We start from the raw sequence: 20,625 nt of genomic DNA on the forward strand, positions 1-20,625 counted from the left end.
GTGAGATTGAACATTTCAAAGGATTTGAACAGATTTTTCTTTCCCAGAAACCATTTTGCCTTTTGGTCCACAGCTGTGGTGTGTTATAGATGGATGGGATTTGGGAACTTCTATAAGTTTCATATTCTGCACCTCTGTTGCCAATATTTCGTTCCTAAAATGTGCATGCAGAGGCACTTATTCCTTTTGCATTTTAATAGTGTTCAGATGAATAAAACCTGATCTGTCTCAGGGTGAGGGAAGTGGGAGGGCAGTGTCTCAGGGTGGGGTGCTCTTTCTAAACCAGAGTGTGTCTGCACTTTCAAACCCCTTGAAATACACTGTCTTATTCATTTGAACCAAGCATATCCTGGGACTGCTTTCAGCTGAGGATGTTTTTCCATTAAACATCCAAAGCATCCTTTGTGCCACAGTGTTGCTCATCTATGGAGGGACACGGCTGCCTGTCCCACACAAGGAACCCACCAGACTGGCTTGGTGCCGCAAATGGAAAAGACCTTTGCATACTGAACACTTAGAGATGAGGAATTCAGTCAGCTAGAGTCATACATGCATAGGACTACCTTAAGCCATGAGACAAAGTAGAATATTCACATTAACTCCCAGCTTCAAGACAACAAGTTACATTATTATATAGATTTGTTTAAGTGAATGAGAATGCAGTCCTTTTTCATCAGCTGTGAAGGAATCCAACTGTTTGCACGAATACAACATTTTTGCATTCAGCTAGACACGGGCAGCAAAATTTTTGCGGTAAAAATTGTCGGCCATCCTAATTTTGCCCTAATGGAGTTAACCGCATTAGCTAAGCGATCCCCGCTCCGTGCCCTTTTTGGTGTCCATCTCGAACACTAACTCATTGTGTCCCATGACGCAGCGCAGCCCACAGTGTCTCCAGAGGAATTTTGTCCAGAGAGCGGAGACTTGGCTTTTCTCACCCGGAAACTCGGCTTAGGGCACTGGGCGGTGTCAGGCCTCTGCAGATGTCACGGCTTCAGTGTAGACCATTTTCCACAGCGGCTGCCCTGTCTGTACTGCTCCCCTGTGTTCTGTACTGTCAGTCCCACTTAGAGCACAGGTACGGCACGGTATGGGCTGCACACTGACCCGAGCTGGCCTTCTTGTATCCGGAAGGGCAGTTTGAACCCTTTCAGGATTTACAAGCTACAGGCTATTATAAGGCAACACTAGGCGCTTAATATTTGACGTTTTGGTGTGGTTTGGAAGCTACACAGTTAAAATGCGGTCTGTTGCTTTCCTGCTGCAGTAGAATGTAAACAAGTTCCTGAAGCATTAAAACCTTACACGCGTGAGACAGAGATGCAGTGCGATTCTTTGGTTGCTGCTCTACAGTAAAATTAGGAATCACTGCCAAAATGAAGCCTGCAGAGCCCAGATTGTGCAGCTGTGTAGGCTCTCTTCTTAAGTTCTTTAGTTCTGGTCTAGCTCAGGTTTTTGCAGAGGCCTGAGTCAATTAGCTTTAGCAGCCTGGCCTGACCACTGGACTGGAATGGCTCCTAAAGATTGTGGAGCCGAGAGAGATTGTGTGTGTGTGTGTGTGTGTGTGTGTGTTTGTGTTCAGGAGGCCTTTATCCCTGGCTTGTCAGACAGTACATTCCATTAGGTCTGATTTAATGTAGGAATTAGCGTGTTAATGGTGCAGCTGGGCGGACGATTTCCTTCACGATGCTCTTGCCGTTCATAAAATTAGAATTAACAACTTATTGGGCATTACAGAGCTCCCTGCCTGCTCTGCTGTCACACGGGTATGCCCGGGCTGCGCGTGGCAGAGGAGAGTGTGCGCCTGATTGAGTGGCTTTTCAGTGAGCCTGATTCACGGCCCGGCACCCCTCCCTGCTAGACCACAGTGACAGTCGCATTAGGAAGTGATTCATGCCTGGCTCTCCACTGTCCCCTTATTGGATGCAGCTCGCTCAGAGAGCTGAGGGGAGCTGGCAGTCCGAGCTGCAGCAGCCGTCCCCTGTGATTTGCAAGGAAGACGTCAACCATCCACAGGGATAGACACCTTGCAAACACATAGCACCCTCCGGGTTGCATTGTAAAACCCATTTGGGTCTACTTCCCATGGGAATTTCTCTTTCCACTGGAGAGTAACCCTTTGCCCGCTGTATTATGTTTTACCGGCCTAGTATTGGTAATTGGCATGGTTGTAATTCACTTTAGCGAGTCTGATCAGGATATTGGCTCTTGGCAGTCTTTTCTATCAATGAAAGGACCGATTAGCCTACTGGTGGACCACTAATTTGTGGTATTCTTATTAGTCTGTCATTAGAGTTCTAATTATGTGTGATTAAGGTCTGCATTATATCCAAACTTTGAGCCACCCACCAGTTTTCAAATGTAATAAACCTAGAACCTAGTTGCGGCTTTTTTTGTCTGTCGACTCATAACTACGCTTGTAACTTGTCCGCAAGTTTTTTTTTTTTTTTTATGTATTCCTTTCCATTATTTTTGTTTTAAAATTGAACTGTTTTAGTCAGAGTAGAACAACTCCACTCAGTTCATAGCGTCAGTGATATTTGCTTTCTGCCATGTCCCAATTTTAAATTCAAATGACTTCGAGAACTACTCGGCCCTGTGTATCCTGCAGGGCTCAGTGCAAGCGCTTCGGTAAAAGTCTGATATTTATACCCTGGGGACGTTTCGTGGGACAGTTCATATATGTTCAGGAATGCTCATTTTGATATTACAGGGCTGTGCATTACAGTCTGTGGAGCTGATGAGATGCTTTGAGGTCTGACAGGATTATTCATTCCTTCTCCCTGGATTTCATTAGCATCCTAACCAGCTGCTGCAGGAGAGTTAGTCTGCAGTTGCCTGTGGAATCTTTGCTGCAAAATTAATTCAAAAATATTAACAACCAAAACGACCATTCACATAATTCATATGCCCACAGTGTACACCCACCCATATACACACTGTGAAACACAATGCAAGACCCTATTGGCATGCTATGAGTTTGCATCTGACATTATTGTTGTAATGGTTATTATTATTGTCATTATATATTTTAATACATTTCTTTTGCTGTTAAGTAGTGTTTTGTTTTTTTTGGTTAGTAAAATTCTGCCGTGTTTCTGCCTATAAATGGAGTGTGAGCCGTCTGGTCTGAGCACACGTTCACTATGACCCGTGTCCTCCCCAGGGCTCGCATGCAAGGTCACTTGGAGACGGCCGCAGTTGTCCCCACTTAAAGAGTTTGGGTGACACCGTAATTGTGTTTTGCAAACAGCCCGAGTGGAAATGTGACGGTGCGTCATCTGCCTGGTGAGGCGCCCGAAGGTGAATGCCGCGGTGTTAATGCAGCTGCTCGGGAGCGGTATATAAAGCTTGGTCCGGACAGCGGATACAGCTGACCCCGGCTCCCCGCACGCCCCGGCACCGGCGGCCCAGAGCCGTGTGGATGTTCAGCTGTTTCACAAGTCGTCGGAATCCGGCTGGATTTTCAGCTGATTCATAGCTGTGCTCTGAGCTAACACTTTAAATACTGCAGGCATGGGCGGCGTGACTGTGGAGGGGAGGCTGCAGCTCTCTGTATGGCACTGGCATCCCATCAGTCAGGGAGTGTCACAGCCTCGTGCTCCGAAGACCTCGGCTGCGGATATATATATTCTTTGGTTCATTGGTGGCCTGTGTTCACTGGGGGCTGAAGTAGTAGTTGTAGGTGTGCCAGGAGGTAAACTTGGCAGCCATAGTGGGTCTTTGCCTCCTGTGCTTAGTGGATATAGAAATGCATAAGTGATGTGCGACTTTTGGAGAAGGAAAGCCTTTTGGAGAGAGTTGTTTAGTTTCCAAAACCATCTGCATGTATCTTGTAACTGTGTCCTTTTTTATTAAGTGTTGACAGGTTCAAATACGGACTTATCCTGAACGACGTATGTTCCCAACTGTGTGTGAGTGTGCGTGTGTGGCTGTGTTTTCTGCAGGCTGGAAGTGTGAATGTGGGTTGCTATATGGCTTTGGCAATGTCTGTTGAAGGGGTATTAGGGGAGTGGTGGGTGGATGGGAGGGCACAGTTTGCTGGAGAAAGGGGGCTTTGTATTCATGCGGTGCTGTCACCCTCCCCCCTCCTATAGGAACTGCACTGAATGGCCACTCTGTCCAGGAGCCTCGATCTGCCGCCAGAGAAAACTCACTTATGGGCAGCTTCTATTGGAAAACCAACAGAGAGGCACTGGGGGCAGTAGGACCGAGGCCCATCTTTGCCTTCTTAGGGGGACGGAAGTTTGTCCTTTTGTTTCTGAGAAAACGGGCACCGAGAGTTAGCTGCAACTGTGGAAGGAAACTCAACCCTTTTAATAAAAGGCCAGTTTCCTTCTAAACATACAATGTTCTGCCATGTTTTTAAATGACGCAATACCTGGAAGTAAAGGCTGCCGAGATAAAGACCTTTGTTGCTGAAACTGCTCAGTGTGACTCCGGTGTGATTTGTGGGTTCCAGGAGGGCGGGTGTGGGTGAACGTGGGTCAGGTCCAAGTGACAGTGTGCCGGAAACCTTGTGTGTTGTGGTGAGTGTGCAGATTGAGTCGGACAAGACCTCAAGCAGAAATCTGCAAGGGACACTGACTGTACAATAAGCACGGGGCAACACTTCAAGAGTCTTAACATTGCAAACTGTTGCTCGCGTGTCGATTCCTACTGGAGTGAATGTTGAAAACTGGTGCAGTGTGCTTTTTCACTCATGCGCTCAACCTAATCATGCCTGAGTCCATAGTGACCCGTGCAGGCTGTCTGCGCACTTCCCGTGTCCTGGATCACGCTGTGTTCACAGCTCCTCTGAGTGAGTTTTTCTTCTCTGTGATTATTCTTTTCTGTTTGTTTGCATCTTTCCTGCTGCTGCTGTTTGAATGGCCCTGCACACCCTTGGGAGTTGAGGTGTTTGTACAGTACTCCCTACCGGGGGCATAAGGAAGAGGGAGTCAGCGCTGTTTATTTTCATGAAGACCCATTACAAAAGCATGAAGGAGCGCTAATACAGTAAGGAGACTTTAGTGTTATAATTCAATGCATGATGCAGTATTCAGAAGACGGCAGCGTGTCTCCTGCCTGTAAAGCTGCATCTCAGTCCCTGTACTTTTTCAGCTCTATTTATGTGAAGCACACATGTGGCCGTAATTGCTGTTTTGCGTCTTCAGGAAGCCTGTGTCAGGGTGGGAAGGCCTATAATTTGCGAAGTGCCTGTTTTCTTGGCAGCGTGTCTGCCCCTCGGATTCGCCACTGCAGGCTGAGCAAAAGGAAACAAATCACGGGGGCTGCGAAATAAACAAACCCCCCGTCATGAAAAATAGCTCTCTCCTGCTGCTGCTTCACATGGTCAAATCATAACGTCGTTTTAATTTTCGGCAGCACCGAACTGTAACAACTTGAAACGCAGCCAGGGCTGATTTCAAACCACACTTCGATGGTCCGGCCTAGAATGGTCTCCCTCCTGGAGTTGACAACATGCCAGGGTGTATAAGCGAATAATGCCCGGCTTTTCTGTAGAACAGTGTTTATAAACAGCAGGAGGGTTGTTTTAGCACAAATAACAACCCCCCTCCCCTGCTGAGGGCTGAGCCTGTGATTATTGATTTTCGTTTCTCAGATTTGTGTCTGAATTCAAGAATAACATTCTTATTCGGTTTTAAGTTGGCCGAAGTCTGAAGTAGTGTACAGAGGGGCAATTTTCCTACCCGTTGATCCAGTTGAACTCAAGTCTGAATATTTAGCAAGTAAGCAAATAACTGTTGCAAGTCACTGTACAAAAGACAGTCAGTTGATGCTCAGCCACCGTCCTCTGGCTTCCTAGCCTGGTTTCCATGTCCAGAGAAGTGGGGAAATCGCTCAGCTTTTCTTTTTTTCTTTTTTTTTTTTTTTTTTTTTTTGCATCTTGATGTTGTTGCTTCAAGAAGAAAATTTGAGCTTTCCTATCGCCATGAAACCCAGTGAATCGGTTCCCTGTTTTGGCCTGGGCTGGGGCACTGGTTTCAGTGATTCACAGTACACCTCTTTCTTCCAAGTTAAATGTCAAACAGCTAGAGAGTATTGGGAATAACCAGTCACCACATTTTACGCTAAAGGGTCCGGACCCAGCAGGTTCTCGTAAACACAGCCCTACTTCCTTCCCAGAAAGCAGCGTTCACAATGGTGTTATCCGTGGTCGTCATCACTGCTGCCTTTACTGTGCCCAGCTTATTATAATCTGAAAAAGTCAACGCAACACTTAGTGATTTGTGTGTAAACAAACCAAACAATCTGAAGACGTGAGGAAGCTATTTAGGTTGCATTCATCTTTTAAAAAAATGTGTTGCCCCTCCTTGAAATGGATGTGAAATTGATGTGAAATGGATGATAGTGGGGAATTGTTTTCAGAGTTCGTGGTGAAAAGCGGCTTTGTTGTGAAGTGCCGAGAGACGGAGACGGCCTGCTCGGGCTGGTGATGTAAGGGAGTCTCACTGGGGGTGATGTCACACTTTCCCAGTAGCTCCTCTTACAGCAAGACCGAGAGGGGCAGAGGTCAGGATGGAGAGTCTGTTTGGGGACCAGCGCACAGTTTGTTGTTCACAATTCTGAGACTCCGCCCCCTCCTCTGTCTGGATGCTCTTTCATGTTGTCTAGCTGCATGTTGGGTGCAATGTGGCTAGTGTTGTAGCCTCAGTGGAAGGCTGTTAATCCATCTGGAGCGTGCGTTAGTGTGAAGTTCTTTTTAATTATGATGGAAGACATTAAGCGGGGGGGGGAAAAAAACATGTCTTGTTACTTTTGATGGTATTAATAGCACACTTCAGAAGCCAGGTTGCATCCAGACCTGTGCACTATCTAATTAAATCTGCTTTTAGAGGCAGTCTGGTTAGCACATTTGGCAACCCCCCAACCCCCTGCCTCCCTCCACCACACAGTCGTCTCTGGAGTCTAAAAGGTTAAGCTTACTTAGTATTGGATGAGGAAACCCATTGCACAGCCAAAATAATCTGGAGCTCACCCTCGTTATCTCTCTAGCTGATCAGAACACGGTCAGAGACTTCGAGCTTATGTTTTCATTACATGTTTTTTAGTCCTCTGTCATCCGATACCTTGTTAACAGTGATGCCCTGGTTGCAGCAGCAGCAGTGTGAGAAATCGATTACAATTGGAAAATGGAAGGTTAGAGGTCTTTTCGAAGATGTTCACGACACTAGCATTATATTGATTTAATAAGTGTGCTCTCTCTCTCTCTCTCTCTCTCCCCTACCCAATCTAAACATGTCTGTTCTTCACAGGCCTCTTGAAAGAGTTGAGGACTGCACACTTCCAGCCTATCTGGCGTTTACTCTGACCAGTAGTTATTTTTTATGCTGCAATTGTAGGGCACACGCTGTGGGATCTGGGCTGCAGCCCATTCAACCCCACCCGTCTTCAGCAGCAGTTGTCCGTGATGTCTGGCAGTACCATGGATTGGAATGTGCCTCTGCATGTGAATATGGACACGGGTCTGTGGCGTTCGGCACTGTTTATATTTCAGAGACTGGGAGAGAGGCACAGAGAGAGAACGAAACGGAGAAAGATAGACTTAGAGAGACGCAGAGAGAGGTGTGGCCGAGCCAGGGGGCATCCCAGAATGGAGGGTCAGAGAGCAGCTTCTCTCAGTAAGGCAGATAACCGCAATGATTGTAGGCGCATTAGTCTGCTTCCTGTCCCAACAAAGCTCTTCCTCCAAGGAAAAGGAGCTTTCCTCATCAGACTGGAGGCTTGCTTGTATCGGGGAGTAAAATAAACAAACCAAAAAAAACCTTAAAGCATTTTGCAGTAGAGGGTTGGTGCCCACGTGATGGGTGATGTATTCTGTGAGGAAGGAAAGGCGCACTAGAGAGAGAAGATAATCACAAGAAAAGTCTTTTAATCAGAAGAAACTTCGCCAGAATGCTGCTGCTGAAATACAATTTCAATGTGTATCAAACGCTTTCCCACAGAAGGACTATGTGCATGTACACGCGTGTCTGTTTGTAATTTAAGTTGTTGGTCAGATCCCATCTTTACCTCCGAGTGAGGGTGGACATTGGGGACGTGCACTCAACACAGTCTGAGATGGGAAGGGATCTGCAGTGTGGGATTGTGTGAATGAATCCCTGGATTGCGGGAAAAGCTGGTTTACCGCAGCATTCTGCCTAAAAGCTGCCTGTTTTTCACATGCTCAGCACAAAGGCCTTTTCTGGAGAGCTTTGGGTAGAACGAACTGGCCACACTTCGCAGGCCTGCATCTCTGTGCTGAATTGATTTCACTTATTTATTTGCTGAAAGGAAGGACGTGAAAAAATGAGTCAGGAATTTATTCCGGCTCTATTCAGTTAACTCGGCTTTTGGTTTTGGTGGCCTGCTCTGTGTGCGCACGCTGTGAAGTGAATTAATATCACAAGAACCGTGCTGCGTAGGGTTCTAGGTATTTGCAGCTTTTTTTGTGTGTGTATTTCTTCAAATATATGCCCAGGGCGTAGAGAACTTTCCCTTGGCGACTGTCACAGTGAACTGTTCAAGAGTGTTTCTGAGTCCTGGCTATTTATAGCAGAGGCCCTGCAAAACTCGGAGGCATGGAAACGACTTGACTAGCTGGTAATCTAAAGAATGCTTAAGTAACTTACTTGCACTACGGTTAAATAGTCCCCACAATCAATGCACGTTTGAGCTTTTCTGCTTAACGCATCAAGCTCAGTTGATTTTGTGTCAAAAACCGCACAACAATTTGATTGGAATATCTTTTCCCAGATCAGGAAATAAATGAATCAATAATCAATAATGCAGGGAGATAGATGTCTTTTCAAAAGCAGGGTGTTTGCTCTTAATTGACATCTGTCTATGCAAACTCCCAAGAGGAAAAAACAAATCAACTATAAAAGCATGAAGTTGTATTTTAATATGATAGATTTCGAAATAAATCTCAATTTAGATTTGTGCTATACGTCTCTGTCCCACTGTCCTGTGTTTTGCTTCATGTATGACCCCACCTTGCTGTCCCTGGGTGTCTGCCTCTAAGCCGATTTGCTGGAGTATATTTATTGTATGGAGTCCCAAGGTGAACCTGTCTGATCCATAAGCCTCCAACCCACACACAGTCACCAGGTCCTGCATTTATGCAATAACTTATGTCACACACAATTAAGTGGTGTACTGTTTGGCCACTTAAGTGTTTATTTATATGATATGGAATTCTGAAAAACGTCTTGACTTAAGTAATGTTATTTTTTCTCTGCTTAACATTGAGACACATAATCTTAAGTAGAACAAGTGTGAAGATGTATGATTGTTGCTTCTTGATGATGCATGTACTGATGATTTTAGTTCTGGAAAGTAGGACTATACTAAGAAATGTGGGGAGCTTTTTTCCATTGATTAAATGCACTTGACATTGACAGCGAAGAGATGTATCAAATATCTGGAGTGGACAGTTTAGGTGATCTTTTACAAGACTCATTTCCCCCAGTCACCCAAAGAAATCGGACCATCCTTCCTGCTCTGAAAATTATTGTTGTGCTGCTCGTCTAATTCAGTGACTGGTGGAAACTAGCATCAGCAGGAGGAAAATGATCTCATGAAAGAAAGTGGTCAACTGTTAATAGTAGGACTTACTGTTATTTGAAGATGTAAACAATATTTTAATATGGTATTTGTGCAAGTAATAGTTGATGGCTATAGTATAGTTGTGTAGTTATAGTTTGCCTATACATGTGTTTGTGTGATCGTTTAGCAATTAAAATCTTCATACTGTGGAATAAATTGCTGTTTTTGATTACTCACCCTTGTATTGTATGTATGTATGTATGTATGTATGTATGCATTTATTAGCAGACCTCCTTACTCAAGGTGACTTGCAGTGGTCAGTTGTTGGCTACTTCCTGTATTCCTTCATCATAGCGCAGCACATTTTCTACCACTCTTCAATTTGTGGCACTGAACAATGCACAGCTGGGCTTAAGATGTTAAATGTTGCTTATTTCCAACACAAGCATTATGCTGCATTCTTTGTCATTGTATAGCAAAATTTCTGATAAGCGTTGTATTTTTTTTTTTTTATTCCTCAATTAAAGTACATTTCAAACATTCAGGAAAATTGGGATTCTCATTTTCCAATCAGGTTGCGTTGTGGTTAACACAACAGAGGTATGAAAAATAAAAAATATTTCGGAGTACAGTTTAGCGTATGCTGAAATTCTTAGCAACTGATAGTGTGGTGCCAAGTTAAGCAGTGCACTTACGAATGTTTATGAATACACAACTTAGAGAGGCACTTATCTCGGTAAGATACTTGGTAGTTTGGTGAACTTAAAATAAGACTGGGCCCAGACTCTCTCTGTCTCCTCTGTTGGAACAATTCCCCTTCCCTCTGTGCTGCCATGACTAACTCAAAACTATGAGACTGATGGAGGGGGGTTGATTTGTTGTCTAACAAAATAAATTCTGTCACTGTTGAGGACGTGTCTCAGTGTTTTCCACCCATCGATGTGCTTTTAAGAGGAAACGCAAAAATCTTTATTATGCAGGCTATTCTCATGCTTGTAATGAGATGATGCACGTACAGCATTACTCCGTTCACACTGTGATGTATTGTGTCTCACAAGCAAGAGGTGTTTTATGTCAATGGGTTCACCAAGGACATCTAATTAACCTTTTAGGTGATTTATTATGCCTCCCAGTGTCATTCACAGCATCAAGGTCAACCCATCATCAGGTAGAATGGTGGAAAAAGCTGAAGTAGTCTCTGCTTTAGGAAAACAATTTCTTCTATATGTTGGCCATCTCGTCATTGTGCTCCTGCCGGCGCTGGTGTCTGAGGTTGGAGGTGATGGTGAAAATCTCCCCTGCGATTCCATTTCTTTGTCAGAGCAGTGAAAATTGGGTTTTCTCTTGCCTTCTCTGTACAATGCAGCAAGGTCACTTTTTCCTTCTTATATTGCCCTCTTTTTACTGGCAAAGGATACAACAGTTAATTGGAGGTGACTGGAATTGAAGATGCCATCCCAGTATCCCCTTCCCTGCAGCTTCCCTCTCTCAAGCTGCTCCCAGACCATTCCAGGTTTTGTCTCTCCATGATGAATCTCCTCATTATCCTCCTTCTGAAACGCATGTTAAAAGGGGTAAGAAAGCAGTAGGCCACATTATATTCTGCCAAATCAACCATTTCAATTTAATCTCTGTTTACTCTGAATTCTGGAGAAATGCTCTAACACCTGCACCAACCAATGTTAAATACATCTTTATTATAATAATATCATACTGTTTGATATGCATGGGATGAAGTAACAGACTTTTGGGACCCATTTTAATGTCTATTTCTTGTGCATCTGCCCTTGTGCAGCTCTCTGATTGTGACAAGGTTACATCGAGGAGTTAATGAAGAGATTTATCATCAAGACAAACCTGGAATTATCTTGGTACTTTGAAGGGGTGGGGGGTACGCAGGGGGCTACGTCTCTAATTCCTTCCAGCTGCTGCTTTCCCAGACTCTCCTTTCTCTCCCATCTTTGTCGTCAATTGCTTTTATAATTACCCATCAGATTAATTGCAGTTAGGTGACTTTCAATCACATTACATACACTTTTCATAAAAGTATCAAAACTGTCCTAAATTTTACCAATCAGTAGGTTGTGTTATGGTTGGAAAAGGCTTCCTGGTGCTGTAGTCTCTTGTACAGACTGTAGTGAAATGTTATTACTTAATTTCCATGGCTTTCTGTGTAAATGTATTCAAAATAAGGCAAAAGTCCCACAATCCCCAGTGCCTGCTGTAGGCTAGTAAACAAATACCCAGTGATTCTGAGGAGTTTTGTAACAATATCTCTTCCATGAAGCATTTTTATTTAGTTTGGTCTCTATTCCAGCTAAAACTGATACTGCATTCTTTTCCATGCAAGAAAAAATTATACATATTTTTCTAATTTTGTTTTTGCTTGTAACATTGCATGCAACACTGTACGTAGCATCTGCTGTAGTCTGTGCTTACTGGAGTTCAATAGCAGCGCAGCTACAGCCAGAAGATGCCAAACCAAGACAGGTGCTGCCCACTCCCTTCCACACCCAGCGGCCCCCCCATCTGCCCCCTGCAGCCCTGCCCTTATCCCCTGGATCTGTATCATAATTGATAAATACAATAACTGCAGCAGTAATGGCCCCGTGTGGAGAGCAATTGTATGAATACACCCTTGGGCAGTGGGGTGAGCAGCGGACCACATGCCTCTGGCCATTGAACTCGCTTCTGTGCTGTCCAACCCTGACTGGGGATGGTGTGTCGTATGACTGCTCCTCTTCGTGTGTGTGTGTTCTGATCAGAGCCTGAACTGACTACTATAAACAAGTGTAAATATGTGGCTTCTATTCTTTCTGCAGGACGATGTTGTAGTACTAATGGATGATTGTGTCAGTACATTAACATATTAATACGTATCGTAATGCGAGTTAACATCTGCTATACTGAATATTAATATGCATCTACTTCACTGTATAGGCTATTAATCTGTGCCTGTAAATGGTGTCTGCATGATGTGTTTGTATGCTGTAAATATACAATGTCAATCCTATTGTTGGCTTCTAATGGCTCTCTGTGTTAAAGAACAATATCTGTTGATGTGCTTTTGGGTGCCTTGATGTGTCAGTGTGTTAACAGAGTGTCTTCTAACACATGCTGGAGTACGTGTCGCTGATTGATTGTGCTAATGTACGTGGTTCATGTGTGATATGAACAGAACAGGCATAGAGCGAAGATGGAGAGAGAGAGAGAGAGAGAGAGAGAGAGAGAGAGAGAGTGGAAAAGCCTACATCTAGTGCTGGGCTGTCATTTCTTGCCAGGACTAGAGTTAATTCCTATAGCTGTGAGTAAAAGTGAGAGTCTTAATAGTCCTGTTTGTTTTTCCCTTTCTTTTAACACACATCCTCAGCTGTAACCTTTCATGGTACCTGAAATAGCTGCCTTTCTTCCAGAGGAACTGTATTGCCACGTTAACTAGCTCATGAAATCTGCCCTGAAAGTATCTTGGTGGCAGACATTTAACTTTTTCTCTGTGTGTCAATTGTTCACAATGCCGATGGGTGTATCAATAGTGTTTGTACTTTGTGCTGCATTGAGTAAGAATTGGAGGACAGGGTAAGATTAAGCGAAGGAAAATGAAATATCTCCAGCAAAAGGAAGGTTTCAAAACCTAGACATGTAGACAATCTCCCTTTCACCACCAAATACTACTCTCTTTCTTCCCCAGTGGGTGGACCTCATCCTGCCACCACGAAGATTCCTTTAATTTACTGTCTGCAATTTGCATTATTTTTCAGACACTCTGTCACACACACACTTTATCTCTCCCCCCCATCCTTCCCTCCCTCTCCCTCTCTCTCTCTCTGTCATCCCGATTCTCCACTGCTATTGTTAGCTCAGGATGATGTAATCCCGGCTCCTCGCCGAGGCTGAGGAGAGGACCGAGGCAAGGCTGCAGCTGCTTGTACTCGCTCTCTTCCACCAACTCGTTTTTCTCCCTCTCTCCGGAGCCTTTTTTTCACCTCTGTCAGCCCGTCTTTCTTCTGGGATTTCGCTGGGAATGGAAAGGGGGATGGATGCTTTTAACAGAAGTTAATACTGGAGCCGCCGCTGCTCAGGCTGCACGTTGCGAGCCGGTGTTTATTGGAGCTTTTGGACGAGCCGGCTGGGCTGGATTGGCTCCTTTCACGGATTTCCTGACTTATCCCTCCTGCATCCAACTCAATGCAAATCGGCTCCCTGCTTCCCTGCCGGTCCCCCCCAAACACCACACACGGCCAGGGGGGTCTCTTCACTGGCTGTTGCGTTCAATCTCAACTCCCCCGGCCGGCAGCGCGGACCTGCGGAAAGATGGACTGGGTCAGATGACAGATCGGCTCCTCCACTGCGGGACACGCTTGTGACGGGACCCGTTTCCTGTCGGACAGGACCCCCTCCCTCCACACACACTCACACACTCCGCCCCGTGTTTTCTCCTTCAACCAGTACTCAGCATTTTGGGAAAAACTGGATCGGGGGTCCCCGCAGTTCATAGGATTTGTGCGGGGGGAGCTTTGCAGTTGCACGGAGTGACGGAACCGGCCGGTCGGTAGTTTGATCAGGACCCCTAACCCCAGATCAGACATGAACAACTGCAGGAAGCACAGAGTAAGTCTGGTTTATTGTCCAACATATAGATCAGAAGCGTGCATTCAGTCTGGTGTGCATTGCTGTTTTTAATCCTTATTTTGCACTATACTTTGTATCGCAATCAAAGGTTTTGTTTTATTCAGCAACAATTGCAGTGCGTTATATGCAGCTGTCATAATATAACGCTTTCTAGGTACCTTAGTGCGGCGGTGCAAGAGGGTAAACTTTCACTGTTGCGCCTGACAGGTGCTCTCTGCTACCGCAAGGTCGGGGATGTGTGTATCAGCCTGGCTTTCCGCAGTGGAGTTATGACAGCCTGAGACAAATCTAACAAACGGCACTATGGGGCAGTTTTACACATTATAGAGAACATTGTATGAAGCAATATAGAATAGTGCTCTCTGCTAATGAGGGAAGATGTGAGTGACTAGGTTAAGAATATGTATGCATGTCTATAAGTATATATATTCTGGATACAATATGATCATATTTGTAAAGTTTTTTTTTTTTTTATGCAACTGCTCACCGCATATCAACCTCTGTATTGAAATAAGAAACATAATTAGTGCATACTGCATTTGCTCAGAGAACTTTATTTTCTCACATATTTGTAGTGTTTTATTCCTTTTTTTGGCATGGAAGACGGAATGTATTCCTTAATAAAATAATAATGGTAACTTGTGTAAATTGCAGTCAGATGTGTAGGGAAAACCCCCCGATATTTCAGTGTGAAAGATGTCTCCACTAGACTGTAAACAAGTGATGTCATATCATTTATCATGAACGTGCCTACGAACTCTGTGATGTAAACCATGATGGACTTAAGTCTTCTGAAATCTGTAGACCTGAAATTATCTGTGATGGCACGCACCCAAAGTTGTGGTGCAGAGCTCAGGAGTAAAGGCACCTCTGCTGTAGTGAAGGCACAGGTTTTGTTGTCCGTGTCAGCTGAAAAGACTTCAGTGCCGCAGCAGTTGACTGCAATAACCCTGTACGCCGTGTGCATGTATTAAACGGCAGTCTTCCAACAAGCTCCTCTTGCACGCCAGTGATTTGAACCAAAGTACACCTTTATTATTACAAACAAAGTACAGCTTCAGGTCTGCAAACATGAGCCGGTCACAGATCTGCAGCTAAAACGACAGAGCAGTTCTAAGCAGTATAAATGGTTTTGTTTCACTGGTGTGTAAGATCAAGTAAAGCCTACAGCCTCCTACATTAATCATGTGCTTTTATCATAAGATAGGCTGCAGTGGATTTTCTTGCATGATGCAGGGCCGGAAAATCTAATTCGGTGTCTGGCTACTGTAACAATGTATCCTTTCGTCTAATTAGTATGCATTGTGTGTGGAGGCTGTCTTGACTCACTGCAGTCACAGCAATGGGGCGTTCTAGAAAGGCAGATTTTGAGTGTTGAAAAGGGCAGTCTAAAAAAGGCACCCTATGGGAAGTTTGACACCACAGAGACTCAGTATCTCAAGACTGACTGTATATCCTGCAGTAAATCTGCCAGTATAGTAAACTGCATCTCTTCCAGTATTGGTGGGAGACTTTGAGTATCATGATCAACAACTTCAGAAGCTGAGAGAATACACGCACGCACGCACACGCACACACACACACACACACACACAAACTCACACAAAGAAGCTCAGAAAATAAATGTATTCCAATGAGTGGGAGCATAATACTTGAGCCATAATATGTGTGAGGCTATAAGTAGCTTAGTGGAGTAAGATAGTGGTACAGCCTGCTCCTATTAGATCCCATTGAATGAGCTTGCAGAACGTGTTTCTTCCCCCCCACCCCATAAGCCTGTATGTGTGGGGCTCCTGTGTGCAGCCTGCAGTGTGTTACAGTGAGACCACTTTGATTTCTTGGAGCCCTGTATAGTTGGGTATGGACAGTTAACGAATCAAACAGAGAAGCTGTTTTTGGTTTGGCACTGCTGCGGTGCCGTCTGTCGTTCACACACGCTCAGTCACCCACTGCAAACCTGAGAAAAACAAAACTGTTGCCGCCTGCTGCCCATTTAAGATGAAACTATTTAATGTAGGACAACATTAAATAAGACTGGAAAATCTCAGCACATGCAAAATTAAACAAAGTGAAAACATAATAAATATTCTTGATTCAAAAATTAAATTTCTCCTGTGAGGGTGTGCCCTCCCCCTCCCCATAGTGCTAAGCAGAGAGGGAGCTCACTGTGGTGGCAGGTGACGAAATACCTTCACATACCCCGCTACACTCAAGGCTTTCCTCCGTGCTCCAATAATGCACCAAGCCAACCAACAGAGCGCTTGGCACACTGGTGCTGGCATTCATCTGCCACCCTGCTGGTGCCTGTCCCAGTGGTGCCAAGATGGTCTTCTCGGGGAGGAGGCCCAGGGGATAGAGAAGGGGGGGGTGACCTGGGATTGGCATCTCCCTCCTCGTTCTGCTTTCGGGCCCCAATTCCTCTTAAACTGGCCTTCGTAGATCAGTGATCGCCAGGGCTCTGCCCATTTGGAACAAAGCCTATTTAAAATGTTTTTGTCTATAATCCATAGATTTATTTCTGTATCCAAAATATATGATGAGGTTAATTTCTTCCATAGGCCGTTATTTTCAACATATGAAGAGAAAATTAAGGATTACTGACTATAATACATTTCTATAATAATATATCCCATCCATTTTAAATATACCAAAATAAGGACAATGTTTGTATTTTTTCTTTTCTGAGCTGTAGGTTGTTGCATCGTGCGCTGGAAATGTAACTCGTTACTTTATTTTGACTAAATTAGCATGTACACATGGAGTTTAAATGATTTAAGAAATATATATTTAATTTTCTGTCTCATTGGTACATTGTGAACAAAAATCTTAGTCGCCTAGTTAGCAAAACCTGAAATGTGTCAAGCAGCTCTGCATCTGGAACCTTCTTTTTCTTCCCGACTCCCTAGACTTGTATTGGAATCCCACCCTGGGGACTAAAAGTTTAATTTGGTCCTCCATTTTTTATTAGTACTTTTATTTAAACACTCGATTCCCTCATGAGCAGTCCGTGAACGGCGATTTGCTCCGACCCCCTCCTTTCCCCCTCTTTTCTATGCACTGTGATTGTCCCTATGAACACAAAACAGACAATTAATTTCCTCTTAACCTCTAACCTCTGTGTAAGATCTGGGCCACATGATCAATTTGTACAACCTAGGATTTATTTTAGTGAGGCCACTGAGTAGGGGGGTGTGTGTGTGTAGTGGGGGGGCGGGGGATGGGTTGTCCGTTTGTGTCCATGTGTATTGTGTGTTTGGGGTCGTAAGTGCTTATATGGACATTTATGTGCATGCTGGCGTGTGACTGATCATTGACGTGTGTGCTGTTTTTCAGTGTTTTTGATTTCTGACTGGCTTTCCAGTGCTGCTTTTTCTGTATGAGAGCGAGAGACGCATGCTGATGAGGGTCATACACTCCTATCTTCACTGATGCAGATTACAAGGCTCTCTCCTTCACGGCACCGTTACTCAGAAATCGTTACGCAACAGTAAAATGAGGTAGTTCCTCTCCGAGGTTTGCACCTACTTATCAGTGAACCGTGGTTGCTAAGTGTGCCTGATCTAGGAGCTGCGTGATTTTATAACAACAGAGATGAACATGAAAAGGGTTGCTTGAATCTTAAAAAAATATATCATTATTGCTATATGAACATTCTACAAAAGCACCAAGGCCTTGAAGAATGACTGCTGCCTTCCCAGATACTGTGATTATGAAGTACGTCAATCACCTATTCATTTTCTAACCTAAAGGCCCAGTAATAACAGAGCCACCTCACTGACATCAGCAGGAGTTCAAGGATTATATTCGTCTATAAATTGAGGTCATTGTGGAAGCTAATAGGGGCCATTAGGTGCGGCTGAGCCTGACTCAAGCTCTGGCATAGCGGTGGCGTTGCAGTCTGCTAGCGTTTGGGTACTGTGCCTGGCCGATGCTGTCAAATATTGCTATGTCGTGATATTAAATTCGCTCAGACCCACCGGGCTTTCTTCCCTGTGTGAGTATCAATGTTTTTTACTATTTTCAATTCAAGCGATTATTTCGGAAAATAGTTTGTCCCACTTATGTGTTTTTTCCTCTGTTCTCACGAGGTGAACTAGGGACAATTTATGTGTGTATGTATGTGTGTATTTGTTTATTTATGATGGAATTTTATTTTAAATGTATGAATCGGTTGCAATACCAGACGAAGCCTCCACTACACTTTGGAGAGGCCAGTGAATGCAATAGATGAACAGTGGCCTCGTTGTTAAAAACCCACTGGTGCAAAAGCACATGACAAGGGACCCGACACATCTACAGAGTTCCTTGGGTTTCATTTGATTAAGACATTTTTGAATTTGATCTCCATTAACATAAATTGCAGTTCTGCGCAAAGAGCCTAAAGAAACACTCTGCTAGTCTCATTAGACTGTAAACAAAATTATATCTCTACTGCATGACTGATCAAATTAAAAAAGGCGTTTCTCTCACACATGCTTGACTCTATAGCAGTGTTATTTGATCCAAAATACTCAACCAGCCCTGGTCACACGGACAGCAAAGATGGAGAGAAAGTTATTAGGAAATATCGTACAACTGCTTTTCAAATGGTCACCAAATGACAGTCCCCCTTTTCCTGACATGTTTGTTATCCTGCGCTTATAAAAGGGCAGCGTGGGTCTCCTTTCCCCCTGCAATTTTAAAGCATTAAAGGATGTGGAAAGCTGCTGTTTTATTAGGTGAAGGATTGAGTTTAGCAGCTGTAATAAATGTCAAGACCCAGCATCACACCTGCATAGGGTCTCAGTTTTTTTTAAATCCCTCTGTGAGAATTACTCAACCTTTCCATGCAAAGCACACAGTCCAATATTACAGAGCATCTCAGCTCATTGGCAAGGAGGAAGTACCTTGCAGTACCTCGTCTGTCACGTTCAATGTGCTTTACCTGTTCTAGCATTGACGGAGATCCTACCGTCGGTACAATTCTAGAGTACAAATTCTATTAAGGCTGAAGTAAATGCAATATAATATAATACACTTTAGTAATGCAGTAAAGTGCTGTGAGGTGGAATACAATACTTTATATTTTTTTTTGTTCCACTCTTTCTGGCGAATCCCTCAACAGTAATGAGTGGGGTGTTGTCTTCAGCTTCCCACTGCCAAAAGACAGCAGTAAATGAAACATTAGGCTATTAAAACTCACTCAGAGCATCTAACCACAGTCGGGCCAAACGGCACTGCGGGAGCCAAGCACCGGAGAGACGGGGAGACGGCCTTGTGTGTGAGGGCTTCATCAGGGATCGGGGCTCAGCGATGAGGGAGTCGCTGGGCTGTGCAGACCCGTCACGGTACGCTGCCCAGCCCTATTAGAGAGCACGGAGCCATTATCGGGGATTGTCCAATTAAACAGAGTTTTGTGCAGGGTGTGAAATTGCTGCCGATTAAGGCCGATTTAGTCCTTGAAAATGAAGAACAGCTGTATGTTTTCTGGTGTGCGAATGCTTAGCAGACAGAAACCTCCTTCCTCCCCTCGCCCCAATCAGCGTTTGAGAAGATTTGCAGGTGTGGTTTGTCGGCTGCGGTCAGAGCAGGACTGCGTTCAATTATTTTCAAATAATCATTTTTGCTTGATTTAGCATGATTGAGAACACACACACACACACACACACACACACAGCTGCTCGCGCTCAAGGCAGTCAGGACAAACTGAAGCACCTGTCATTTCACTGAAGCAGCAAATTAGCCACAGTGGCTTATGCTTCTTCGATGAAAGCCTATTTTGAGCGGGTGTATCCTGTTCCCACTGCTGTAGTCTCTGTGCAGACTGCCTTGGTATTAAGGCAAGATTCACTTGGAAAATACAGACAAGGACACGACTCCTTGATTCCCACGGTGTGTGAACTGGGGGTGGATTTGCCGACAGAGCAAAACTGGCAAAACTCGGTTCTTGCAGTCACGGCCTAAATTCCACTCCCAGTTGGCTCCTTCACTGTTGCAGCTTGTCAGTGAACACAAACTGTTTACAGTTAAAGCGTACCTGTGGCATTTAGCGCTATCTGCAGTGATGCTTTTAGTTAGAGTGGATTTCATACTCTTAAACAGTCTATAGGTTCTGTTCATGTGCTGCATGTGCAGTGAACTGAGTTATTCATGGTGACGGGTACATGGGTTTTGCAGTTGCAGAATGACTGACTGGGGACAGGCTTTGCTGTAAACACATAAGACAAGACAACATGGATAGATTCTGTCCTTGGAAATTAATCAAACAGAAGCCTTTCGGTTTCAGTGTATTGTTTATCTCCCCTGTGGTAGAGAGGCCAGCCCTTGTGTGTGCTGGATGGCACGTCGGTGTACTCGCCATCCTGGTTGTGTTGTCAGCGGAGTTGTTTCAGCCAAGTGTGGACCTGCGGGTGTAGCTGGAGGAGCGAGATAAGCTGCCAGACTCCGAGAGCCTCCCCGTGTCTCCTCGGAAACACTCATGCAGAC

At 44.5% G+C, this 20,625-nt stretch overlaps 1 protein-coding gene across 7 annotated transcripts in view; it reads left to right on the plus strand.

The window, feature by feature from the left end:
- The window catches only part of rtkna (rhotekin a), a 79,751-nt gene that overhangs the window by 20,079 nt on the left and 39,047 nt on the right, over nucleotides 1-20,625 (plus strand). Inside the window, exon 1 of one of the 7 annotated variants that reach the window (XM_066711925.1) lies at nucleotides 13,451-14,139. The exons of the other annotated variants lie outside the window; for them this stretch is intronic. Coding sequence (XP_066568022.1) covers nucleotides 14,116-14,139 — 24 coding nt within the window. The 5' untranslated portion in view covers nucleotides 13,451-14,115. Of the gene's footprint in view, nucleotides 1-13,450; nucleotides 14,140-20,625 lie in introns of those variants that run through there. 7 annotated transcript variants of the gene reach the window in all.

Source organism: Amia ocellicauda, chromosome 8, assembly GCF_036373705.1.
Source record: "Amia ocellicauda isolate fAmiCal2 chromosome 8, fAmiCal2.hap1, whole genome shotgun sequence".
Lineage (NCBI taxonomy): Eukaryota > Metazoa > Chordata > Actinopteri > Amiiformes > Amiidae > Amia > Amia ocellicauda.